Source organism: Haliotis cracherodii, unplaced genomic scaffold (assembly GCF_022045235.1).
Source record: "Haliotis cracherodii isolate W230 unplaced genomic scaffold, xgHalCrac1.p SCAF_7, whole genome shotgun sequence".
Classification (NCBI taxonomy): domain Eukaryota; kingdom Metazoa; phylum Mollusca; class Gastropoda; order Lepetellida; family Haliotidae; genus Haliotis; species Haliotis cracherodii.
This window is the reverse complement of record NW_027266330.1, coordinates 62,278,232-62,305,905: the sequence shown is the minus strand read 5'-3', so window position 1 is coordinate 62,305,905 and position 27,674 is coordinate 62,278,232. Positions and strand designations below refer to the sequence as shown.

The following is a 27,674-nucleotide window of genomic DNA, read 5'->3' as shown; positions in this document are numbered from 1 at the left end:
TCAGTTAACTCCCTTGCCTCAGGAAGATGGGTTAGATACCCGTCACCAACTGACAACATTGACACAAAACACCTTTTTGACATTAACTTGAAGGAGTTACCTCCCCTGTATGTACACAAAACACCTTAATGACATTAACTTGAAGGAGTTACCTCCCCTGTATGTACACAAAACACCTTAATGACATTAACTTGAAGGAGTTACCTCCCCTGTATGTACACAAAACACCTTAATGACATTAACTTGAAGGAGTTACCTCCCCTGTATATACAAACCACCTTCAACATCATGAACATTGGAATACACTGTATCAGGAGTTATTGTGTGGATTACCATCAAATAGTTTCCAAAACCACTTATCCCACATCTTGTTCGTCTTGTATCCTTGCCCAGTGTCATACAAGCAAAGATTCCATCGGGACTAGCATGTTACAGGAAGCATCTGAGGTACCATGCGATAGATAGGGAGTTATTTATAGTTTCAAACAAATGGAGTACTGACCAAATTGTAGAAACGTTTGTTGTTTATGCGACAGCAATATTCCAGGTGTATGACAGCAGCCGGCAAATAACAAGTCAGAAAAAATAGTGATTGACATCAAGGGCAAAGTCCCATGTCATCGGGGTAGGATGCCATGCATCATCTAGTCTATCCATCTATTTGGTCGTCTTGTAAGACAAGCCGAGTTGCTTGGGAACAATTCTAACCTGGAATCACACAAACAGGGGATCTGCCAGGGTCAACACACGATGTAGCTCCATTTTCTTCAAGCATAAATAGATTTAAAAGAGTTCCAGCTAACACTGTTTCAAATCAAATCTGAAATCCAAATTGCACATTAGATCGCACATGTATTTTGTAAAGCATTGGTTACCATAGTAACTAAATATTAAAGCAAATATATCAGGATATTTATGTAGCAGGGCATGGAGTCATCCCACAGATGACATCCTTACCTTGTCAGCTTGCTGACAGGGTTAACCTCTTTGGTCATGTGGACAAGGCGTCCGACCTCGGATCAGAAGGTCTGTGGTTCCAATCCACAAAAGATCTCTGTTTCCCCATCTTATTACCGGTAAAAAAATGTGATGAAGAAAGAACCCACCGGGACAACTATCATCTCCCGTCATCACACTCCTAGCACCACTGTAAACGCCGAAAATGAAAAGAATTGTTTTTACCTGGGTTCCGTTGTACAAAGCAATCTTAGCGCTAAGGTGATCGCAACTCCCATACCTTAACACAGACCTACAGCAGTCGTAGCGCTAAGGTTGTTTTGTACAATGGTACCCTGCTACGGAAGTAAACTTTGTTATGATTATTGCTTGGGTATCAGCAGAGGCTTGGTGTAAATTTAATTTAGAAGCAACAGTATTTCTGAAGTTGACTGATATAAAACCGAATAACCAGAAAAGCTACTCATTGCACTATATTTTCCCTGGGGTAGTATTTGAATCTTGTAGGGATTCGTATTGGAGGCTTAAAGTGTATAGCAATATTTTACAATGCACAAGGTCGCATTGTGATGCGTATCACGATATACTGCATAATTCTAAATTTGAATTCAGAAGCAGCTTGAAACACCAGTGTATAAATTTAAGTTTATAAATGGAATAAAGCAAAATGCTGTTTACTCATTCACTGAACACAAGTATTTGGCAAGTTTATACCCTGAAACAAATGATAAAAATTGCTATTTGAAATCACCTAGTATACTAAGCATTATAAAATGACATTGTGACACGTATCGTGGAAAGAATGAACCTCAATTTACTGACATACCGATATTACCAGGCACCCTTATTATCTAGCATGTCTAGACACACCCTAACACAGCGAGTTTGTTGTTTAACACCACACGCAGCAATATTCCAGCTATATGACGGCGGTCTGTAAATAATCGAGTCTGGACCAGACAATCCAGTGATTAACATCATGAGCATCGATCCACACAATTGGGATACGATGACATGCATCAACCAAGTCAGCGAGCCTGACAACCCAATCCTGTTGATTTTTAAAAACTGACAGTCGACATGGACTCCATAACACTTACAGGAATATTTGTATCAGAATTTAAGTACTACATGTTTGTAAAATCATCCAGTTGGATGATTTTGTGACGTTTCTCTCTCATTCTCCGTTTATGTTTCTTGTTCATTTCCTCTTCTCTGTTTCCTCTCCTCTCTGTTCACAGTACGCTGATGTCACCCTTGCAGTGGGCGCAGCAGTTGACGGTCAGGTTGTCGTAGCGAGCGTCGGGGTGGAACCTCTGAACACGGGATCCGGATCCGGGTCCAGGTCCAAACAGGTGCCCGGAGACAGACTTCTGTACCGGATCCAACTTGGTTTGTCTTGCAACCAGCTGAAAAAGACAAGCAGGCAAAGATGACATGTTTTTCTCTTTATAATTTACATTTGATGTCATAAAACAAGAAAAATAAATTTTGTTGTTGAGGAACAAATTATTTTGATTAAGAAAATACAGTTTTTGAGGGTTATCTCCCTTTCCCTTGTGTAAAGTTGCTGTGTGATGAGAGGTTGTGCCGTACTTAATGGTGCATCAAGATTTTTGTTAATCACGACACGCCAGACTCATAGGGCAAGAAAGACCAGAAGCAGAGTGAGGCTGAGCCAAGGGACATAATCAGGTGATGAGAAATTGGGTTTAACATCGCTTATGCATGTTACATGAATACACCACTGAGACACAATATACTGACTCTCATCCAACCAATAGTATCACAAGAGTGAGTGAGTGAGTGAGTGAGTGAGTGAGTGAGTGAGTGAGCGAGCGAGCGTGGTTTTACGCCACTTTTAGCCACATCAGGATTCTCACAACACCACGATGCAATCAACCAGAAATGGGCTTCACACATTGTACCCATGTCAGGAATCGAACCCAGGTCTTTAGCGCGACAAGCGAACGCTTTAACCACAAGGCTAACGGCCGCCCGCATGAGTGAGTGTGTTGTGTTTAACTCGATGTTGGAGGAAAGCCTGAAGTCATGCAGGTCTTAGACGTTTACCACTTCGGTGAAACCTACGAGCACGGGTATGGTGCTGACAAACCTAGAAACATAATCAGGGTGAACCGGGATTTGAACCCACAATCAGGTTTCTGGAGTGCCCAAGGGACGCAACTCTGCACAGCAAAATTCAAGCAACTTAGACAACTGGGCCACCTGTGCTCCGTATCACAATAGTGAGACCGAGACGTGAGACATCCTGGCTACAGTCCAAGAATGATCCATGTCTCTCGGAGAGCTGTATCCAGACTGACCTGGTGTGCGAAGCTCTCTGCATGTGTCATGGAGTTCTCCAGTTGGTCCTCGATGTTGATGGTGGTCTGGATGCTGAGTTTGCCGGGGAGAAGGCGGTACCGGATTGCCTCCGACAGCTGCTGGGACATCCTAGCCAGGTCGATGACGTTTGTGGACGGCAGGCTTGTCGACTTGTGGGCATTCAGGGGATCGAAGGCCCCTTTCACTTGCTGTAGACACCTGGAGAGAGGAGTGAACGAGGTTAGGCACAATCTCAGTCAAATCAGATTTTAGTTCTCACTACCACTGAACAAAGATCTGAGGACATCCCATTACAGGTCAGGCCAGAACGACCTTTCTTTTGACCAATCAGAGCATCGCTTGATCATGAAAGTGACAGTTGGAATGTGATTTTTGATCATGCAACCCCCCAAAAAACACACAGGGTATTCCAAACGACAGTTATGGGCTTTCTGTCTGTATTCATACAATCTAGACCACCTATTAGCCATTCCAGAATGTTCTTTTCGTTCAGCTTTTAATATATATTTTTTAATCGAGTATATGTCAAAATATGTTTCAAATCGTAGTTGCCAGTTTGAAACTTGTGCCATAAAGCTTGATTAAGCTGCCTTCTGATTGACTATTGTCGACTTCTTGTTAGTCATTCCATTGGTCGGTCAAAGTTCAGTCTGACGTGACCCATAATTGGATGTCCTCAGATCTTTGTTTAGCAGTAGTGAGAACTAAGATCTGTTTTTCATGAAGTTTGGTTAATCATAGTGGCATAATGATACAACATACCTCAAATTCGGCATAATTGCGTAAAAGGTACAGAATAACCCACCATTACCCACTTCAGTTTGAGTTGCTTGCATACTTATACAAGGCCTGTCAGGATTCACCGATACCTACAATATCATCAATACTTAGGTACACACGATACTTGAACCATCAGTTTGTGAGATCACATACACCATAAATACATGAAATAGAACAGGAACTGATAGAGTTACCTCCCATAATGGCAGAAGTAGCACAGCGCCACCTGTAAGCATGGCAGAACACACGGATGTGGCAGCTGAGGACTCCGAGACTAACTGTTACATTTAATAACCATCCCTTTTGTTTTGTTCTTTTGGATTTTTGGGGCAAAAGTTTTTTAAATAAATAAATAAATAAATAAATAAATAAATAAATAAATAAATAAATTACCCTAAGTAGCCTTTACGACTAGTGCACCTGTATTTCTACAAAGATGTCTATTTACAGATTGAATGCAGGCACCACACATGCATGGACATACAAAAGGCGCGACATCTCACTTATTGTTAATGAGACATTTACTGTAAATCTTGAAATCAATACGTCTCCAAATCAATACTACTGCTGACCCCTAGTAAAGCACTGAGTGAAGCACTCTGTAATAACAATAAACAGTGTTTTCCTAAAAACAGCACACAGTTTATGTGTTTACTGGCATGAAGGAAGTTCAAAGGCAATAAAATAACATGGTCAATGATGCCTACAGGTAGTCTGACACAAGAGGGTAGAACTCTTGACCCAAGCAGTGATAACTCACCGGATGCCTATTGTGTAATTCCTATTCTTTGAATGACAACATTACATACTTGATACAACAGCTGCTCAATAAACCGTGTTTGGGTATATATTTATATTCAAGTTGGTATTTCCGCTATCCAAAGTGTGCAGTGAGGCTGTCTTATTGCAAAGTTTCATTAATGCGAACAAAGACCACTTGTATTTTTCGAATTTAATTCACGCTCGCGTTAATTTAAAGATTTACAGTATATCGCAGTTATGATACACAAACAGCTATATATATTAGAATTTATCTGAAACAGCATTACAAGCTGAACTATTTTCCAAAAAGGGAGTGCTCATTTGTGTATAGTACCTAAAGACTGGCCCCAAGAAAGTAAACATGTACGGAATACCCAGAGAAACATCTCAATAGCCTATGTTAGTAAATACAGCTAACACAGTCTTCCGGAACCCTGGTACCTCGACAGTGTGGACAATTGCTCATGATATCAACCACTGTTTTGACCCGATTAGACACAGGCAGATGTCATCTAGATGAAATATTGCTGAGTGTTAATCGAGTTACAGCAAAATATTAAAGGGAGATAACTTACTTCATTGCCTCCAGTAAGTTTGCTCGTAGCTCATGCCTCTCCGTGAGGAGCTGCTGCAATGCATCCTGGGACTCCTGGTACTGAAGCGAGTAGAATGCTCGGGCACTGGCCAGCTCGTCAATCATCACTCTGGCAAAGACGAATATTGTGATCAACACATACAGATTGTACATGATAACTAACACGCCTCCTACAACACGCCTAGATCTGCCCTAGTCTGTCAGTCATCATTACCAGGACTCCTGGCTGTATTTTATTTGTTACTTCAGCCTTACTGAAGCAGCGGTCATCAGAGTGGAGGCCAATCATTACTGATTCAGACAGGACACATTGTAATCATCATCTGACCCACTTCCTGACGGCTTTCTGTGTCGATGTTTCACATGTCTAAAGTAGGGCTTATCGAGGTGTTCCGAGACAAATGTCTGTGTGTTGATGTTTCACATGTCTGTGACGATGTTTCATATGTCTAAAGTAGGGCTTATCTGGGTGTTCTGAGACACTGTCTGTGTCGATGTTTCACATGACTAAAGTAGGGCTTATCTTGGTGTTCTGAGACAATGTCTGTGTCGATGTTTCACATGACTAAAGTGGGGCTTATCTTGGTGTTCTGAGACAATGTCTGTGTCGATGTTTCACATGACTAAAGTAGGGCTTATCTTGGTGTTCTGAGACAATGTCGGTGTCGATGTTTCACATGTCTAAAGTAGGGCTTATCTAGGTGTTCTGAGACAATGTCTGTGTCGATGTTTCACATGACTAAAGTGGGGCTTATCTTGGTGTTCTGAGACAATGTCTGTGTCGATGTTTCACATGTCTAAAGTAGGGCTTATCTAGGTGTTCTGAGACAATGTCTGTGTCGATGTTTCACATGTCTAAAGTAGGGCTTATCGAGGTGTTCCGAGACAAATGTCTGTGTGTTGATGTTTCACATGTCTGTGACGATGTTTCACATGTCTAAAGTAGGGCTTATCGAGGTGTTCCGAGACAAATGTCTGTGTGTTGATGTTTCACATGTCTGTGACGATGTTTCACATGACTAAAGTGGGGCTTATCTAGGTGTTCTGAGACAATGTCTGTGTCGATGTTTCACATGTCTAAAGTAGGGCTTATCTAGGTGTTCTGAGACCATGTCGGTGTCAATGTTTCACATGTCTAAAGTAGGGCTTATCTAGGTGTTCTGAGACAATGTCTGTGTCAATGTTTCACATGTCTAAAGTAGGGCTTATCGAGGTGTTCTGAGACAATGTCTGTGTCGATGTTTCACATGTCTAAAGTAGGGCTTATCTAGGTGTTCCGAGACAATGTCTGTGACGATGTTTCACCTGTCTAAAGTAGGGCTTATTGAGGTGTTCTGAGACAATGTCTGTGTCGATGTTTCACATGTCTAAAGTAGGGCTTATCAAGGTGTTCTGAGACAATGTTGGTGGCAATGTTTCACATGTCTAAAGTAGGGCTTATCGAGGTGTTCCGAGACAAATGTCTGTGTGTTGATGTTTCACATGTCTGTGTCGATGTTTCACATGTCTAAAGTAGGGCTTATTGAGGTGTTCTGAGACAATGTCTGTGTCGATGTTTCACATGTCTAAAGTAGGGCTTATCAAGGTGTTCTGAGACAATGTTGGTGGCAATGTTTCACATGTATAAAGTAGGGCTTATCGAGGTGTTCCGAGACAAATGTCTGTGTGTTGATGTTTCACATGTCTGTGTCGATGTTTCACATGTCTAAAGTAGGGCTTATCGAGGTGTTCCGAGACAAATGTCTGTGTGTTGATGTTTCACATGTCTGTGTCGATGTTTCACATGTCTAAAGTAGGGCTTATCTGGGTGTTCTGAGACAATGTCTGTGTCGATGTTTCACATGTCTAAAGTAGGGCTTATCAAGGTGTTCTGAGACAATGTTGGTGTCGATGTTTCACATGTCTAAAGTAGGGCTTATCTAGGTGTTCTGAGACAAATGTCTGTGTCGATGTTTCACATGTCTGTGTCAATGTTTCACATGTCGGTGTCGATGTTTCACATGTCTAAAGTAGGGATTGCCTGTAACATCAGAGCAACACCCTGTAACCATGGTAACACACCTGCTGGCCAGGAACTTGGTGCGCCACATGTCTGCCTGGATAGACACCTTGTCCAGATTCTCGTAGTCCTCCGTCACCTTCCTGGTGTATCCACCGACCTCCATGGACAACTCCGCCTTGTCCCTGCGGACCAGGAAAACACTCCGTTAACACATCTGACACTTTCACCCCAGGTACATTCCCTTGTTGAGGAAGATCACAGATATGATACAGAAAATGAAGCTAGCAGTTCATGTCTGCGTGATGTGAAATGGGGCTTTGCGTCGCGTCCAAGATTATCGCACTTATATAGCGACGCGCATGCATGTGTGAGTCTGGCGCTGTTTGTACTAGTCCAGAAATGCAATAATGAATTTCAGTGCTAGCCCACTGAGATGCAATGCCTCAGTTTAACATGAATACCTCACTCAGACACAGTATATCGACTCCCAGCCGACCAGACCTTGTTTCAGACCCTTATGTCGAGCGACAGACAGGGTAACCATGGAAACAAGAAGAGCCTGGTGTGACACGCCTGGGGGTCGAACCCTGGACCTTCCGCTCTGTGGGCAGATGCGGATGCTCTAACATTAGACCACGGAGGCGGTTGTATGTATGATGTCAGCATCCGATCAGCAAATAATGATCTGTGAAGACATACCATGATACAGGTACGCAATTTGAAAAGGCTACTTAAGGTAATTAATCAATTAATTTAATTAATTTTAAAGGTTTTCAGGTGTGTTTGTATTCCAACAACTCAAATTTAATTGGGTCATGGTGATTTATTTTGCATATTTGCCTCAAGTACGTAGCTCATCTGGAACTCCGATGTCAGTGTCCATAGTTTCTAAATAAGTATTTTAACCAAATAGGAAAATTACACCCTTATTGAGAAAGTTTGATTTACTTTCATCACCGTTCATACAGTTCCTACATCAACATATTTTACACTTTCGACTGCTCATGACACTCCATTGATACAATAGCCGAAGTGTGGAAGGTTAGATGTGAAAATTCTCAATGTATTGCAGCACTTGGAACGTTAACTTGTGTCCATAGTGCATAATTGGGACATTCATAATAATGATAGATAATATCTTTCGTCTTTCACAATGTTGATGGACTGATTTAGACTGCCATTTTACATGCATCCTGAAGCGTGTCTTTCATAATGTTGGTGGCCTGATTTAGACCGCCATTTTACATGCATCCTGAAGCGTGTCTTTCATAATGTTGGTGGACTGATTTAGACCGCCATTTTACATGCATCCTGAAGCTTGTCTTTCATAATGTTGATGGACTGATTTAGACCGCCATTTTACATGCATCCTGAAGCCTGTCTTTCATGATGTTGATGGCCTGATTTAGACCGCCATTTTACATGCATCCTGAAGCATGTCTTTCATGATGTTGATGGACTGATTTAGACCGCCATTTTACATGCATCCTGAAGCATGTCTTTCACAATGTTGATGGCCTGATTTAGACCGCCATTTTACATGCATCCTGAAGCATGTCTTTCATAATGTTGATGGCCTGATTTAGACTGCCATTTTACATGCATCCTGAAGCATGTCTTTCATGATGTTGATGGACTGATTTAGACCGCCATTTTACATGCATCCTGAAGCATGTCTTTCACAATGTTGATGGCCTGATTTAGACTGCCATTTTACATGCATCCTGAAGCATGTCTTTCATGATGTTGATGGACTGATTTAGACCGCCATTTTACATGCATCCTGAAGCATGTCTTTCACAATGTTGATGGCCTGATTTAGACCGCCATTTTACATGCATCCTGAAGCATGTCTTTCATAATGTTGATGGCCTGATTTAGACTGCCATTTTACATGCATCCTGAAGCATGTCTTTCACAATGTTGATGGCCTGATTTAGACTGCCATTTTACATGCATCCTGAAGCATGTCTTTCACAATGTTGATGGACAGATTTAGACTGCCATTTTACATGCATCCTGAAGCATGTCTTTCATGATGTTGATGGACTGATTTAGACCGCAATTTTACATGCATCCTGAAGCGTGTCTTTCATAATGTTGGTGGCCTGATTTAGACCGCCATTTTACATGCATCCTGAAGCCTGTTCCAGGCGACATGCTCTCACCGTGCCAGTCTCTCCACTCTTCTCTCCAGGTCCTCTCCCACAGACGCAATCAGCAGCTTTTTCAGCTCAGTATTCACCTGCAAGAATCACAACACATTCCAGTGATCGATATTAGGAGCAACGATCCACGCCATCGGGGTAGGATGACACACTATCAGTATCAACTTAAGTCACAGAGATCGATCCATTTATTAGTCATCTCTTAACGACTGTGATCTGGGGCCCGTTTCACAAAGAGATTGTAGCACTAAGACGGTCATAAGTCTTTGTTAAAGTATAGGAGTTACGATCACCTTAGCCCTACGACTGTCGTAAGTCTATGTTAAAGTATAGGAGTTACGATCACCTTAGTGCTACGACTGTCGTAAGTCTATGTTAAAGTATAGGAGTTACGATCACCTTAGCCCTACGACTGTCGTAAGTCTATGTTAAAGTATAGGAGTTACGATCACCTTAGTGCTACGACTGTCGTAAGTCTATGTTAAAGTATAGGAGTTACGATCACCTTAGCCCTACGACTGTCGTAAGTCTATGTTAAAGTATAGGAGTTACGATCACCTTAGCCCTACGACTGTCGTAAGTCTATGTTAAAGTATAGGAGTTACGATCACCTTAGCCCTACGACTGTCGTAAGTCTATGTTAAAGTATAGGAGTTACGATCACCTTAGTCCTACGACAGTCGTAAGTCTATGTTAAATTATAGGAGTTACGGTAGTCCTAGCGCTACGATCGCTTTGTGAAACGGGCCCCAGGAATCCCCACAGGGTGTACAATAGGGTGTACAACAAATACACTATGAGGCAAATACAATTTGTTTCACAAATATTGGGTAATGAAAACGAATATATAAATTCACGAATACAATAACAAGTCAGCAGTCGATGTATTATTTGTTATACCGGGGGTATTCAGTGAAACAAAAGCAACATATTTTTTTGGACATGGTTTGTTAATTATTAATATATTACACATTTATATACTGCACTTATCCAGGTAGTTTCTGCTCAAATGCGACAATGACCAGTGACCACAATACTGTCAAATTAAATATAAGACTAAGAGTTTTGTCTTTGAAGAAATCTATGCATATATGATCTTATCGGTATTTTTAGGTACAGGGTATGTAAATGCACATGATTGCATATTTATAAATATTCGATTCTAGTGGCCATGAATAACGAATTCAATTATGAATAGATCGGTTCCGTTCACAGAATACATGAGTGAATCATAACAGTCCTTGGGTACAATATTTTGTCTTTGACAAATTTGGGAAGGTAGACATGATTGAAAGCAGTATTGTGGTAATGACTGTCGATGTCATCATGTGGGAGGTCATTTCAACATGCTGAAAGTGATGCAGGCTCGACCATAAGAAACATTACCCCCTTGATGTGAATCTTGGTACAGGACACTTCCACAACCTATGTTTGTTGTAAGAGGCGACTAATGGGATCGGGTGGTCAGGCTTGCTGACTTGATTGATGCATGTCATCATATCCCAATTGCATAGATCGATGCTCTTGATGTGAATCAATGAATAGTCTGGTCCAGACTCAATTATTTATAGATTGTCGTCATATAGCTGGAATATTTCTGATTGCTGCGTCAAACAACATACAACGTTATATAAACATACCAGCTTGGTAGCTAACTGATAACATAAGCATTACTCAACATGATCAACGTAATCTCTCATGAACATAAACAGATGACTATAGTTTTCATGGTCTTAGGGTCAGCATGAGTGAGTGAGCGAGTGAGTTTGGTGTTACGCCGCTTTTAGCAATATTCCATCAATATCACGGCGGGGGACACCAGAAATGGGCTTCACACATTGTACCCATGTCTGGATTTGAACCCGGGTCTTCGGTGTGACGAGCAAACGCTTTAACCACAAGGCTACCCGACCGCCCCAGGTCAGCAAGAAAGGCTTACACAATATCATGAACATTCACGACAATAGCTGTATTGGAAATGTACAATCACTGGCGTATACTAGTCTCAAATAAGGTACCAAGATCAGCTTAGTCTTTGCGAATGTTAAAACCAACCAGTTTAGCATTCAGCAAAAGATTAAAACCAAATACCTTCAAGATATTCCCACTTCAGAAACTGAAATACTGTTCAGAGCAGCGTTAAAACCAACTCACTCTCCATTAAATACCTCATGACATAAAAACCTTGAACATGTATACCGTATATCGCTGTGTATAAGGCGACCCCACGTATAAGACGACCCCCCTGTACACGCCTTCAAAATCGACCCCAAATCCTATACTCCGTGTATAAGGCGACCTGGAATGAAGCACATCACAAGTGTACACGCAAACCTTATACATGCAATAAAAATATGTTTATCTTGCGTTGTTTTTTCTACGATGATTGGTGGCGTGTGTAACTCCAGCACATGTTGCCATTTTGTGTTTACACGGTACGACACCAAATTGGTGCCCGTAAAATAAAATTCATTTACGAAATGCGAAGTTTTATTCACAAATGCTTGGTTGGCTATCGGACGCCGGTTGACATTGCCAGTGGAAGCTGAAAGTGAAACAACTGGAAAAAATGTGAGATCTTCGACTCCGTGTATAAGACGACCCCCCTTCTTAACCCCCTCATTTTAGGTACGAAAAACTCGCCTTATACACAGCGATATACGGTAAATTACGGACCCAAAAAGTACAGGAAATCTGTTCAACATCATCATGATTATCATGATCACAGTATATATATATATGACCATGAACAGCCTGTGATAAAAACAGTTCAATCTACCAGCCCAGACTAGTCCTTCCTCACGTTGGTAGATTTTACTCCTTTCATGTTTACATAAATAAAACTTAGCAACGTCTTCTTGCAAAACATGCAAAAGCTGCAAGCTGTTAAATAATTCAGAAAAAAGTGATGCTCTAACCTTATGTTGTACATCTAGATCCTGTTTCAGATGCTCATTTTCCTGCCTCAGTCGTTCATATTCATCCTTGCTGGGTCTGACCAATCCTAGCTCCTGTTCCAGTTGGAGAATTGTGGCGGAGGGGTTGGGCACAGGCACGTGACTCTCCCTTGGCTGTGGCGTACAACCCTGCACAGGTGTTATCACCTGTATTGGTTTCTGGGGCAGCTGGATCGTCTGACCTGTACTCTGCACAGCCGGTACCTGTGTGGCTGCACTTACAATTGGTACTGGTCTCACAACACCAGCAGTCTTAGTTTTAAAGTCATGTTCTGCAAAATGTTGTACTTGCTGTTGGTTGTTAGATGACACGTTTGGCTGAGCTTCTATTGTCTGTGTGGGAGGTGGTGGGGAGCTGACCTGATTTGGTTCTGGTTTGGATGTTTGGGGTTTACTTGTTTTTTTGTTGAGTTTTTTTCCTTGGAAATCATACTTGGGTCTCGCATGTCTCAGCAATACAGTTTCTTGTGGGGAGGTCTTCTTTTGGGCAGCTTGCATGTTCCTGTTGAATTTCTGGAACAAATGTGTCCGGTAACTGAACATGGTGAAAAGTGTGGAAATGGCATTTGATAATAAGCCAGAGGTTTGACTGTTGTCTTTTTTAAATAAGGCTCATCATTACCATGTTAGCTCCTGAAATCGTTTGTGTAGATCTAGAAGTACATCTGGGATCCAAGGTCATTCTCTTACTTACTTGTTGAAAACTAAGTAAATATAGTAAATCACTGGCCAAAATTAAATTTAAGTGGCCATGTGAATTGACACTACCTAATATTGGCACATAACTTTACCTATTATTGTGATGAATAAAAGATTATGTTAAATTGAAACCTATTTCTTATTTATTTGTTAATGCCATTTCTTCTTTACCAATACAATATGCAGTATTGAATTTAATCTTCAGTTCATCCACATATTTTTCATCACTTTCGTATCTACTGCATGAAATTTAGCTAAATGATATGGACGTTTTTTTGTCTGTTGCATAAATTGTAGACTCTAAACTTTTTATGTCTGTGAGATACACCATGGGCTTTAATATTTTCTCGGTTAAACTTGTGACTGCCTTTAACCATGTTAATGAAATCATTATTTCCAGGAATAGATCACAAAACAGTGTGTCTGATGATTTGTGGTATCGCAACCAGTCAAATTCTAGCAACCATGACTCCTTAAATACACATGATGGAGTTTCCTCAACTTTCGATTTCTTTTCTTGGTAGATAGATTTATCAGTTTCAATTGCATCAATTTGAAAAGATGATGTAATAGTTTGTTTCCTTTTGAATTTCCTTTCAAATTGACAGGAGTTGCGAGGTTTATGTGTCTGCTACACAAGGGCTTGTGGGAGTCTTTTCATCAATACTGTGTGAACTACATTGCGAGGTTGGATAACATAAAATCAACTAAAGTTACTTCTCTTTGAAGGATTGATAAACAGGATTTAAATCGCTAAAAGTTTTGCCGACAATCATAAGTAACTACGTTTCTAATGGAGCTCAAAAATAATTACTGACAGTATTATACAGTTATAACTGATTGCAGTTTTAATTAATGATTTTTCTACACTCACCATGAGACAAGTGTTATAAAATGCTTTGTTGCATTTCTCAAACTTCACTCGAAAATGCGACCAATTCACTCACAGCTCAGTTTTCATACAGATCTATAGAGAGCAAACTGCAGCACTTTTTGCATGTTTTTTATAGTATAATATTCACATTTTCAAAGACACTTCAGCATGTTTAGGAAGAATATAAGGTACTTGCTCAAGCCAACCCCCCCATGTAATTATGCTAAATATGGCAAATTACATATCCATCATCATCATCATATTTTTGATAGTTTGCCTATATCAAATTGAAAGTTCAGTGTACAGCTTATAATCGATCCCTAATAATAAAGACGAAAGCCGAGTCAATTTCGATGATGTTGCTCATGGAGTCTATAAATATTCTGAAAATAGCAACAGTAGTTGAAGTAGAAAAAGTTTGTGTTTTCTGTTTCATCATGTTCATTACTCTAAACCATGTTAACGTTGATAGCACATCATGTTCATATTAAATCATTATATGGTGTTCTCTGGCATAACCATAATTTTGATTACGATGAGAATCCGTGATAATTATTCAGAAGCTGGGTAATTGACAATCTAGCCAATAAAAAATAAACGAATAATCTACGTTACAACTTTCTTTAGTGTTGGAAAACTATGATTTTGTGAAAAATGACAAGTTTAGAGTCTGACAGCGATGGTAGTAGAGTTTCGTGTTCACTTAAGAAGGTAAAGGAGACCTCTTATGAAAAGAAAAACTAAGACAAACACTAATCCTTTATCCTAAAATGATATCCTCACAAAATACCATGGAAATTAATCTTAAGTTTACAACAATAACAAATTCAAGTTTACCTTTACGTGAACCACCCAAATTCCGGAAGTTAAACACCGGATATGACATTACGATTTCCTTTACTGCAGAGTAACCAATCACGTTTCGCCTTTCAAATGGCAACGACCTGACGTGTTGCTACAACAACGGTAAGAAGCGGTGATCTGAGGGGATAACTTACAGTTTGACGACGGTCTGCAACGGATTTTGTCTGTGATATTCGGGATAATTATGGTAAGTTGAACATGGAATGTTTGTGTAACGGAAGAAACTCTCACCTGTTTGCATTTTTGCTATCATTTATTCTTCAGCATGAGCGACATTTGCAATTATTTCCAACATGAAACCGCATATTTCCATCAGTCTTGCCCACAAGAACACAAAATGGTTGATTACGCTTTGTAACAAACTAAACAAATATTCATTTGAAGTTTATCTAAAAATACTTAAAATACATTTCATGCCCCCCGTGTGTATATAGCAACAGGTGAATGCAGTGGTAGCGTTTATTCACAAGAACAGACATAGTTGTTATGGAGGAAACATGTCAAAAGGGCCTCACACCCAAGTCAAAAGGGTTACACCAAAAAACCAAAAATGCCACAAACCCGAGTTAGAGTGGCCACAACAAAAAAAGTCAAAAGGGCCACATGAAAAAATATATAATGTAAAGTGTATATAGTAATTGTTTCTATTTGTTAGCTCTATTTATTTCATTAATCCAAAGCATTCACAATAAACTTTGATCAATATTGAAGCCTGTGTGTGTTGTCTTTACTAACCTTTGTAATATTGAATGTGTTGACTGACCATACTGATTGGTAAGAGTGATGAGTATAAACATGGCTGTTAAGTGTGTAAAGTCAAAAGGGCCACACATCAAAACTGCCACAAACACATCAATGGTCAACAAAGCCACAAAATAGATAAAAGAGGTCCTACCCAAAATTTTTCTGAAGAATCGGTATGCAGACTCCAGAAAGCAATGGACTCACCAGACCTGCGGCACAGGAATGAGCATAGCCTGTCTCACAGTCCCCGACCCATATTATTTTCCCTTAAGCCCAGTCCTGACTGTAATCATTTAGCCCTACGTGAAGCAAGTCTAGATTTTCCTCAGGTTCTGAATCTCCCATCTCACTGAGGCTCTTTTCAATTTAAAGGGAGTTGTTTATTTCTATAAATATTGTATATTTTCAGAGACTAAGTGTTAGTCCAGAATGAGCAGTGTTCAACAAGTCTTCAACAATGAAGATGTACTTTGTGATTCTGATGTATGCCTTTACTGTTAAATATATTTGTTAGGAAAAATGTGTAGCGTATTTTCATATTTATGTCGATACTTTTGGTTTGTGGCCCTTTTGACATTTTAGTGAGGACCTTTTTTTATCTGTTTTCTGGCTGCGTTGACCATTGATGTGTTTGTGGCAGTTATGGCGTGTGACCCTTTTGACTATAACCTATTTTTGACACACAAATAATCCCTAATAGAAAATCGTTCTACAACTTTGTAGAAGATGTACTACCCTGCAAATCGCAAATTAGCTTGCATGTTTACTTCTAATACACTTTTGCATAACTTATATCTTTATCCTTTTTAACTCGTATTACATATTTTCTTCATGGGACAACAAACTGGCCTACCTTTAGAATACAGTACCATAAACCTTTCAAACACGTGACAATACCCTATGACATAATTTGTGGTATTTTGTTGTATTCATTGAGTGTGCATGTGCTCCTCCCAGTGATCTATCATCTCTACACACAATGTTATTGAATATACCCAGCGATGTTGAGAGTTTTGAATATTTGTTTACTAAATATATACTGCGGCGGCGCATTTTATAGCAAGCGCTAAATTATGAAAGCACCTTTATTTTTAATATATTTTTTATTTATTTTTTATTTATTTTTATTCGTAATTCAAGTGCCTAAGATGATGATAAATGGGAACTAATATACATATATTTTTTCATTTTATTGATTTTCATTTTTATGCACAGGAATGCAGTTTATTAGGTAAATTATTTTGGTGCTGAACACATCCAAATAGTGATAGTGCATGTTTGATAACTTCCGAGGTGAGAATGTAATTTACTGTATACCTTCAGCCATTTTGGTAAAGGATGTGAACAAACTCATTAGTATTGGTTTATAAACTTTTCAAACAGCATGCGGTTTTGTCAAAAGCATCGAACAAAGATGGTGGATACATGTCCAGTAAGATGCATGCTTGTGTACTACTTCCTACATTGGTAGTACTAGTCAACCCACAATCAACCCACAGTCAACCCACAATCAACCCACAGTCAACCCACAGTCAACCCACAATCAACCCACAATCAACCCACAGTCAACCCACAGTCAACCCACAATCAACCCACAGTCAACCCACAGTCAACCCACAATGATCCAAATGCTACAAAGGAATATTGTTCTTGTTTTCATCTTTCCCTAGTTGTGATTTAATCGTAGTCAGAAACATTTTTCTCAGTTAACACAGATTAGTGTGTTGTGTGTTTTAGGCGGACCAAGACCGGTTTTGTTTCCTGGTGGAGTGGTACGAGGAGCAAGCAGCTCGCATCAGACAGTTCCTCTTCACATACTATGTCAGCACAAAGGGGATTGAAATGGTAAGTCATCCTATTGTTCATCAATAATCATTGTCCTGTCCGAAATATGCTTGCCGTAAGGTGGCTATGCTTGTCGTGAGAGGCGACTAACAGGATCGGGTGGTCAGGTTTGCTGAATTGGTTGATGCATGTCGTTGTATCCGAATTACGTGGATATATGCTCATGATATCAATCACTGGATTGTCTGGTCCAGATTTGATTATTTACAGACCGCCATCATATAGCTGGAATATTGCTGAGTGTGGCGTAAAACAAACAAACAAAATAACCCTTTCAATATCTTATTCTTACTCTTGACTCTAAATAGCAGTTTATGCAAAAGACGTTTGCGTCCACTACCCTGAACTTGGCTCATAGCATTATTTTCAGCCCATTTTAGTATTATCGTATGGCATTTTATTAGCTGATCTTATAGCCCCGATGGAATTTTACTAGACTCGGGCTTTGGTCGAGAGGCTAAGGTTGCACTGAAATAGTGGATGTATTCAAGGGTTTTAAAATAAAATAATATAGACATATTTGAAAACATGAAGAACCATGTTCCTTGTTGCCAAACATATTTAAGACGTGCTTCTCCAGAGTTTTGACCCCCAGGGGCTAATTATATATTCAAATATAAAAAAACTCTCTCATTAAAATCAGCTTTTTACTCAGATCTGATAGCTCTCTGCATGAAGATTTGCCAGTCCCTCCATAAGAAGTTGGGAAGTCGATTACATTAAATTAGCAGTGATGGATGAGGGGGTCATCATTTATTGATGGGGACCACAGTTATTAGAAAGGAAAACCTAACAACTTGCTATACAGAGTTATGTCCCTTAGTTGCCCGAATCTGCTGGTCACAGTACTAAAGGACTAAACAGTCTCAGGACTAAACTTTTGTTTTGTTGACAACATGTATTGATGTTTACTGTTTACTATTTACTTCTTAAGTTGTCATCAATGTAATGTCATCAGGTTAGGTCAGTTGTGATACATCAACAGTCTGAGTTATCCCCAAATTGTATTTTCCTAGTATTGCATCAAGACACGCAAGACTTACCTCAAAACCAGTCTGAAGGATAGCCCCATTGAGCTGACGGACTTGTACATTGGCAGCACGCTCAACATCCTCGGCCGACAGATCGTCATCAAGGACTACGGCGACGTCTACACCAGGAACAGACTCTCCAGCAAGAAGGAGAAGTATGTATATTGGGGTTAGCTCAGATGCCAACCATTGCACTTTGGCCAGAATAATTATGATTTGGGACCTAAAAGTAGACTTGTCTTCCCACAAGTTATGACGTTTTTCTCCAAATTGTTTATTATGCATTATTACTCATACAATATTGTGACATGAAGCGTTCTACAGCGAAACTATATTGACCAATTAGAGCCATGCTTTCAATTCACATGTTAAAATATCCAATGCTAAGTGATATTTTAAGATTTTTATTGGGTTGTTATGTTAAAACACACTCAAGTCATTTTATCAATTGATCTTTGTGGGTGCAGATAGGGAACTAATTGTACACTGATGTTACTTAAGAACTCGCAACACCACATTGTCTTTCTTAAAAACAGTAAATTGTCATGGTGAACTTTATGAATGTCAAGCTTTGACCATGTGTTTCACTAATGTCTAGGCCCGCCGAACGAAAATGTTGAAGTTAAAACCTGCACTTGTTTTTACGGGGCACTGGTGGCCCAGTCGTCTAAGGCGCTGCGGTTTGCTGTGCAGAGTTGCGTCCCTTGGGCACGCCAGAAACCTATGATTGTGGGTTCGAATCCCGGTTCACCCTGATTATGTTTCTAGGTATGTCAGCACCATTCCCGTGCTCGTGGGTTTCACCGAAGTGGTAAACGTCTGAGACATGCATCACTTCGGGCTTTCCTCCCACATTAAGCTGACACGCTGCGATATAACTGGAATACTGTTAAAAGCGGCGTTAAACCCAACTCACTCACTCACTTGTGTTTACGCGACATACAAGGATTACTCCAAAGCTTCGATCAGGGTTTGCATCTCTGGATGTAGGTGAACAGCAGGCATAGTCGTCTAAAACAGCTTAGAACTCCATCACTTCAGGCTGACAGACTGAAATACTGTCCCAAGCAGCATTAAAACTCACTCTTGAATACCTTTTATGATAGAAAACTACAGATCTATAACCTACAGGAAATCTATTCTTATCTGGATATGAAGAATTCATGATTGAGAGGTTAACAGATTTCAATTTGTTTTCCAAGGACCCTGGGTGTGGTTAAGCCAGATGCTGTCAACAAGGCTGGACAGATTCTAGACAACATCTACCGCAACGGGTTCCAGATCTCACAAATGAAAATGTGTCGACTTGACCGCAACGAGGCATTCGAGTTTTACCAGGAACACAAAGGGAAACCATTTTTAGAGTGAGTATATTGACAGACCAGTTGTATGCATGTTCCAGACACCAGACACCAGTCACCAGACACCAGACACCAGACACCAGACAACAGTCACCAGACAACAGTCACCAGACACCAGACATGACAACACAGAGGGCACCCATGATACAGCTCTACTGCTGTTGTGTTTTCTCTCTCTAGTCTCAGTGGACCACCCCCGTGGTCTAGTGGAAGAGCATCCGCTCGCAGAGCGGAAGGTCTGGGGTTCGAGATCCATTGGACTATGCATAGTCTTGTTAGTCCAGGCAAAATGCAACTCCATAATACCAGCCTTGTTCGGCAAAGGTAGAAACTGGACTTTGATAGTCAGTTAACTCTCTTGCCTCGGACTAATGCAAGTTGTTGGGGGCGCTTTACATATTGTTTTGCATAATTATATAGATATGCTACTGCAACTGCAACAGTGAGTTGCATGACAATATATATTTATACATCAAGGGACCGTATCGCTAGCTCTCCGTTGGGCGTAGATGACAGCATGTGGAGCCTTACAACCAATGTAAACAAAGGATAACTACGCAAAAACAAGTAGATGTTCATGTTTTAGGATTCTTTCTTAATGAACCGTAACCATTCTTTGACATTTGTGCCTATTATCGTGTGTTCGAGTATGTTTCCAGGTTTGTCAGCACCATACCCGTGCTCGTGGGTTTCACCGAAGTGGTAAACATCTGAGACCTGTATCACTTCGGGCTTTCCTCCCACATTAAGCTGACACGCCTTGATATAACTGGAATACTGTTCAAAGTGGCATTAAACCAAACTACCTCACTCAATGTTTTTCATGTCAACTGATATGTTTATCTCAATGGGTCGCCTGGCAAAAGTTCATATGTTCATGAGTTATATGAAATTAATAATTCAAGTGAAGATCACATGTATGTGCATACAGTAACTAGAACCGTATGTACAGTATGTTTGCCTTGATCACATTCCAGTGCTCTGCTGAACTACGTCACCAGTGGTCCTGTCATCGCCCTCGAGCTGGTGGGGGAGAATGCTATACAGAGATGGAGGGATGCTATCGGACCCACCGACCCCACCGTGGCCCGCAGCGAGGCTCCTAACAGTATCAGGTCACAGTATGGCACAGGTAGGGGAATTGTCAACAGTATCAGGTCACAGTATGGCACAGGTAGGGGAATTGTCAACAGTATCAGGTCACAGTATGGCACAGGTAGGGGAATTGTCAACAGTATCAGGTCGCAGTATGGCACAGGTAGGGGAATTGTCAACAGTATCAGGTCGCAGTATGGCACAGGTAGGGGAAGTGTCAACAGTATCAGGTCGCAGGATGGCACAGGTAGGGGAATTGTCAACAGTATCAGGTCACAGGATGGCACAGGTAGGAGAATTGTCAACAGTATCAGATCGCAGGATGGCACAGGTAGGGGAATTGTCAACAGTATCAGGTCACAGGATGGCACAGGTAGGGGAATTGTCAACAGTATCAGGTCACAGGATGGCACAGGTAGGGGAATTGTCAACAGTATCAGGTCGCAGTATGACACAGGTAGGGGAATTGTCAACAGTAATGTCAACAGTAACGTCACAATAGTAGTGATGTCACAACAGTAATGTCACTACAGTACTGTCAACAGTTATATCAACAGTGTTAATTTCACAATAGTAATGTCAACAATAATGTCACAATAGTAATGATGTCACAATAGTAATGATGTCACAACAGTAATGTCAACAGTAATGTCACAACCCTAATGCCAACAGTTATGTCTCAAAAGTAAGGTCACAAAAGTAAGGTCACAACAGTAATGTCACAACCGTAATGTCAACAGTAAGGTCACAATAGTAATGATGTCCCAACAGTAATGTCACAATAGTAATGATGTCACAATGCTAATGATGCCCCAACAGTAATGTCAACAGTAATGTGACAATAGTAATGATGTCCCAACAGTAATGTCACAATAGTAATGTCAACAGTAATGTCATAATAGTAATGATGTCACAATGCTCATGATGTCACAACAGTAATGTCAACAATAATGTCACAACAAAAATGTCACAATAGTAATGTCAACAGTATTAATGTCACAAGAGTAATGTCTCAAAAGTAATGATGGCACAATAGTAATGATGTCACAAAAGTAATGATGTCATAATAATATTAATGTCACAATAGTAATGATGTCACAATAGTATTGATGTCACAATAGTAATGTCACGACAGAAATGTCACAGGTGTAATGGTGTCACAATAGTAATGATATCACAGCATGTTACTGTGAATGTCACGTCACTGGTTTTATCCAGACAGTTCTGACGATAGAGGACACTTCTTCCTTCACTATAACCAATCAGAAAGTGCTGACAATGAAAAGAGTGTATTATACTGATATTGCATGACAGAGTTCATGTTGGCTGAGGAAAAACAATAACGGTCAGGTCAAAATGACACACATGCCAAACTTATAATCTCTTTGTGTGACTGTCACCAAATCCCTGACATCATATGGAATGTATGTGTTTCAGACAAGACAATGAATGCTTGCCATGGGTCTGACAGTCCTTCATCATCTGCTCGTGAGCTGGAGTTCTTCTTCCCATCGTCCGGCCCCAGCCGACGGAACACCGCCGTATTTCAGGACAGCACTTGCTGCATCATCAAGCCCCACGCGGTCAAGTCAGGTACCCACAATCCTGCTGTCAACTCGCACGCTATCTGAGGGAGACACACACTTAACCGACATCATCTCTTAGCAAGTCCTCACATATCAGTCACATGCTCAGTAGCTACAATTATTTTTTCTTCTGTCATTTGGGTCAAGAAGTTTCCACGAAATTGGACAAAAATATGTGTATCGCGCTACGTATTATAACGTGACCTATGTATCGTGATACGTATCCTATGGTGACCTTCCTTATGATACAGGAAGGTCACCATGGGATATGAATCACGATACATAGGTCACAATAGAATACGTACCGCGATACATGTCCTATCATGACCTTCCTGTATCGTTTCACCCCTAGACACAGCCTTAAATCCAACTCACTTTTCCCAATCCTGACTTCAGGTGTTGCTGGGAAGGTGATCAGTGGCATCACCGATGCAGGGTTTGAAGTGACGGCCATCGAGATGTTCCACATGCAGAAGGCGAACGCGGAGGAGTTCTACGAGGTGTACAAGGGCGTCGTCCAGGAGTACAATGGCATGGTGGCCGAACTGACATCAGGACCCTGCATCGCACTGGAAGTTCGGGCTCAGGATGCACCCAAAACATTCCGAGAGATGGCTGGACCAGCAGATCCAGTGAGTTGCACCTCGCTTTCTTTCAGTTGACAATGTTCATCTCACAGCTTTCACAGTGTGATTGGGATCTAGTTTGTCCCATGCATCTCAAGGAGTGTTCCATACCTTTCAGGGGATGAGATAATTGGTCTAATACTCTGCCATCAGCTCGAACTAAGTAAGTTCACTGTGTGCAGTTGCTTGTCCTGCTTGTATGCGCCAGAACTCCTTGTTATCATCACCTTCGGCATCTTGAAACATGGGCGCAGTGGGTGGACCAGTCATCTAAGATGCAGCTATGTGCTGTGCCAAGTTGTCTCCCTTCGATGTTCCAGGATCCTTTGATCATAGCTTCAAAAGTCCTGATTTGCCTTGATAATATTGATGGTTTGTCAGCCCTATACATATAAATGTCCAAGAGCTGGGCCCCATTCCACAAGCGGATCTTAGCGCCATGACTGATCATCTTAGCGCTCCGACTGTTGTCAGTCTATGTTAAAGTATGGGAGTTGCGATCATCTTAGTGGTCCGACTGCTGTAAGTCTATGTTAAAGTATGGGAGTTCTGATCATCTTAGTGCTCTGACTGTTATGAGTCTATGTTACAGTATGGGAGTTCTGATCATCTTAGCACTCTGACTGTTGTCAGTCTATGTTAAAGTATGGGAGTTCTGATCATCTTAGCGCTCCCTCTGCTGTCAGTCTATGTTAAAGTATGGGAGTTCTGATCATCTTAGCACTCCGACTGTTGTCAGTCTATGTTAAAGTATGGGAGTTGCGATCATCTTAGTGCTCTGACTGTTGTTAATCTATGTTAAAGTATGGGAGTTCTGATCATCTTAGCGCTCTGACTGTTGTCATTCTATGTTAAAGTATGGGAGTTGCGATCATCTTAGTGCTCTGACTGTTGTTAGTCTATGTTAAAGTATGGGAGTTGCGATCTTCTTAGTGCTCTGACTGTTGTCAGTCTATGTTAAAGTATGGGAGTTTTGATCATCTTAGCGCTCTGACTGTTGTCAGTCTATGTTAAAGTAAGGGAGTTCTGATCATCTTAGCGCTCCCTCTGCTGTCAGTCTATGTTAAAGTATGGGAGTTCTGATCATCTTAGCACTCCGACTGTTGTCAGTCTATGTTAAAGTATGGGAGTTGCGATCATCTTAGTGCTCTGACTGTTGTTAATCTATGTTAAAGTATGGGAGTTCTGATCATCTTAGCGCTCTGACTGTTGTCAGTCTATGTTAAAGTATGGGAGTTGCGATCATCTTAGTGCTCTGACTGTTGTTAGTCTATGTTAAAGTATGGGAGTTGCGATCATCTTAGTGCTCTGACTGTTGTCAGTCTATGTTAAAGTATGGGAGTTCTGATCATCTTAGTGCTCTGACTGTTGTCAGTCTATGTTAAAGTATGGGAGTTGCGATCATCTTAGTGCTCTGACTGTTGTCAGTCTATGTTAAAGTATGGGAGTTCTGATCATCTTAGCGCTCTGACTGTTGTCAGTCTATGTTAAAGTATGGGAGTTGCGATCATCTTAGCGCTCTGACTGTTGTCAGTCTATGTTAAAGTATGGCAGTTCTGATCATCTTAGCGCTCCGACTGTTGTCAGTCTATGTTAAAGTATGGGAGTTGCGATCATCTTAGTGCTCTGACCGTTGTTAGTCTATGTTAAAGTATGGGAGTTCTGATCATCTTAGCGCTCCGACTGTTGTCAGTCTATGTTAAAGAATGGGAGTTGCGATCATCTTAGTGCTCTGACTGTTGTTAGTCTATGTTAAAGTATGGGAGTTCTGATCATCTTAGCGCTCTGACTGTTGTCAGTCTATGTTAAAGTATGGGAGTTGCGATCATCTTAGCGCTCCGACTGTTGTCAGTCTATGTTAAAGTATGGGAGTTCTGATCATCTTAGCGCTCTGACTGTTATGAGTCTATGTTACAGTATAGGAGTTCTGATCATCTTAGCACTCTGACTGTTGTCAGTCTATGTTAAAGTATGGGAGTTCTGATCATCTTAGCGCTCCCTCTGCTGTCAGTCTATGTTAAAGTATGGGAGTTGCGATCATCTTAGTGCTCTGACTGTTGTTAGTCTATGTTAAAGTATGGGAGTTCTGATCATCTTAGCACTGACTGTTGTGAGTCTATGTTAAAGTAAGGGAGCTCTGATCATCTTAGCGCTCTGACTGTTGTCAGTCTATGTTAAAGTATGGGAGTTCTGATCATCTTAGCGCTATGATCGCTTGTGGAACGGGGCCCTGCTCTTTAGCCTCTCCTCCCACATTAAGCTGCTGCTGTTCACATGCCCTATCTACTCAACAGAATATATTTACAGTTTTGAAATTACACACAGTTGGTCCAGGTAACAATGATACGATGGAGACCTTCCTGGGTTTTTCTAGACCTGCTCAGAGACTGATATTCAGCCCCAAGTCTGAAGCACATGTCTGTAGAAATTCCCCCATTGGAATTAAATGTTCAAGTCATGTTATAGCTCATGCTTTGGCTCTGCCGAGGTGACTTGCATTTCACTGACAACAGGACCAATAAACAAGAAGATGCTGTAATATTGGTCACGGAATGAAAGATTAAAATTCCCCTGAATTTCACATTTAAGAAAATCCAAATTTTAAACATAGTTACTTTTTTTTCCAAATTTGTCAGCCAAGAGCACTTAGTTTGGCGTCCTAGATAAATACCTATACAAGATAGTCACGAGCCATCCAGGTAACTCATTGAATGTGTAACACGGTGTCATGTTTTCTCAGGAGATTGCTCGACACCTGCGACCACGGACACTACGGGCGCTGTTTGGGACAGACAAAGTACGCAATGCTGTCCACTGTACCGACTTGCCTGAAGATGGCCTCCTTGAGGTGAGTTGCTTCCAAGTCATTGTTGGATTGAATTCAAGCTGCCATCATCTGAGTGTTGTTCATACAAATAGTATGTGTTACATCATACGTGGGGTTTGTAGGTTAGGATAGGTTCTTGGACCGCCTCCATGGTCTAGTGGTAGAGCGTCCGCCCGGAGAGCAGAAGGTCCGGGGTTCGATCCCCGACCGCGTTATACCAAAGACGTTAAAAGATGGTACTTGTTGTTACCCTGTCTGGCGCTCGGCATTTAGGGCTAAAACAAGGACTGGTCGGCTCGGAGTCAGTATGCTGTGTCTGAGTGGGGTATTCATGTTAAACTGCGGCATGGTTTCTCAGTGAGCTAGTATTATAAATCGGCATCAGTCCAGACTAGTACAAGCAGCCACACAAACACACACACATGTGCATGCACGTCGCTATATAAGTGCAATAATCTTGGACGCGACGTTAAACCCAATTTCACCTCCCCCAGAATAGGTTCTCAGCAACCTATACTTGTAGTACAAGATGGCTGAGTTGACGGTGGTCTTAATGATATCACTAGTCTTGGCCACTGAAACCGGCTGGCTGTAATTTTTGCACTGAAGACATGACGTATAACTGTTATGAACTGAAGAAGTTGTAAGAATGGTTTTGCATGATAAATTATATCCTACCCTTGTGTCTTTTGATATCAAATTTATCAACACCAGTCAATGAAAGGTTGAAACTTTTATCAACTAATTGTGATATATTTGATATCCAAAGACACTAGGGTGAGATTCCCGATACTGGTGTGTACAGTGAAACCCTTTAAGTCAGGACACCCGACTTTCTGGACAAGTCTGTCCGGAATGTCACATGTAATATACGGGTAGACAGAACTCTGAGATGAGGAATGTTTAATCCAGACAATTTTATTGGGAACAGTTCTGTCCGTAGTAGGAAGGTGTCACTTTAAAGTTCCTCTCTGCCAATTCATGTATATTAGTGGTGTGTAACGAGTCAATGTTATGGACTTAAATATTTTACAAAGTATTACAAATGTAACATTGTATTTCATCATAAGTAGGTTATTTTTATCTTTCTTACGCTTGTTTGTTTCAGGTGGAATATTTCTTCAAGATCCTGGGCCGTTAATCATCCCATACGATGCCAAAAATCATCCTGAAGTGTATTGTACATAGACCCTGTGATATATGTTTACTGTGTAATCTCAATGTGTAAATTCATAAATTATTAACATTATTTAGAAATTGAAATACAAAACATTCATTTCCAGCATTAGACTCGTCATCTTTTTGATGTCAGCGTTTTGGAAGTGAATATACCTGAAGGTATTTGACATGTATGAACCTATGTGATGGACAAGGTATACCTGGTATATTCCTCCTGATTGAGACGCTTACCTCTTTCATACATAGGCTTTGTCATCACATGAACATACTGCTTTTATTTATTGTATATGTATCTGCAGATGTTTTACAATTCCAGGTGTTTTTTAATTAATTTCAACATGAAGTACCTGTACATTTGTAATGAAGACAATAC

General features: G+C 40.7%; 2 protein-coding genes across 2 annotated transcripts; one reads left to right on the top strand and one right to left on the bottom strand.

Moving 5' to 3' along the window:
• Positions 1 to 5: 5 nt before the first annotated feature.
• On the bottom strand, positions 6 to 15,019 carry LOC139447471 (golgin-45-like). The gene is made up of 7 exons (XM_071228860.1): positions 14,981 to 15,019; positions 12,532 to 13,083; positions 9,614 to 9,690; positions 7,505 to 7,627; positions 5,424 to 5,552; positions 3,285 to 3,504; positions 6 to 2,366 (listed from the first exon to the last, which is right to left on the bottom strand). Exons 2-7 carry the CDS (start codon positions 13,066 to 13,068, stop codon positions 2,193 to 2,195), a joined length of 1,260 nt encoding a protein of 419 aa, XP_071084961.1. The 5' UTR covers positions 13,069 to 13,083; positions 14,981 to 15,019; the 3' UTR covers positions 6 to 2,192.
• Positions 15,020 to 15,088: 69 nt separating this feature from the next.
• On the top strand, positions 15,089 to 27,670 carry LOC139447593 (nucleoside diphosphate kinase homolog 7-like). The gene is made up of 9 exons (XM_071228998.1): positions 15,089 to 15,194; positions 17,489 to 17,596; positions 18,613 to 18,782; positions 19,830 to 19,991; positions 20,966 to 21,120; positions 22,521 to 22,676; positions 23,066 to 23,301; positions 26,036 to 26,143; positions 27,231 to 27,670. The coding sequence occupies exons 1-9, from the start codon at positions 15,192 to 15,194 to the stop codon at positions 27,261 to 27,263; spliced, it is 1,131 nt and encodes a 376-aa protein (XP_071085099.1). The 5' UTR covers positions 15,089 to 15,191; the 3' UTR covers positions 27,264 to 27,670.
• The last annotated feature ends 4 nt before the right edge of the window (positions 27,671 to 27,674 follow it).

Coding starts and splice junctions, on each gene's coding strand:
- LOC139447471 (XM_071228860.1), bottom strand. CDS start 13,068: ATGCAAGCTGCCCAAAAGAAGACCTCCCCACAAGAAACTGTATTGCTG. Junction 7,628..9,613: donor AGAGTGGAGAGACTGGCACG/GTGAGAGCATGT, acceptor CCTGGTCCGCAG/GGACAAGGCGGAGTTGTCCA. Junction 3,505..5,423: donor AACTTACTGGAGGCAATGAA/GTAAGTTATCTC, acceptor TCCTCTCTCCAG/GTGTCTACAGCAAGTGAAAG.
- LOC139447593 (XM_071228998.1), top strand. Junction 18,783..19,829: donor CTCTCCAGCAAGAAGGAGAA/GTATGTATATTG, acceptor TTGTTTTCCAAG/GACCCTGGGTGTGGTTAAGC. Junction 19,992..20,965: donor AAAGGGAAACCATTTTTAGA/GTGAGTATATTG, acceptor ATCACATTCCAG/TGCTCTGCTGAACTACGTCA.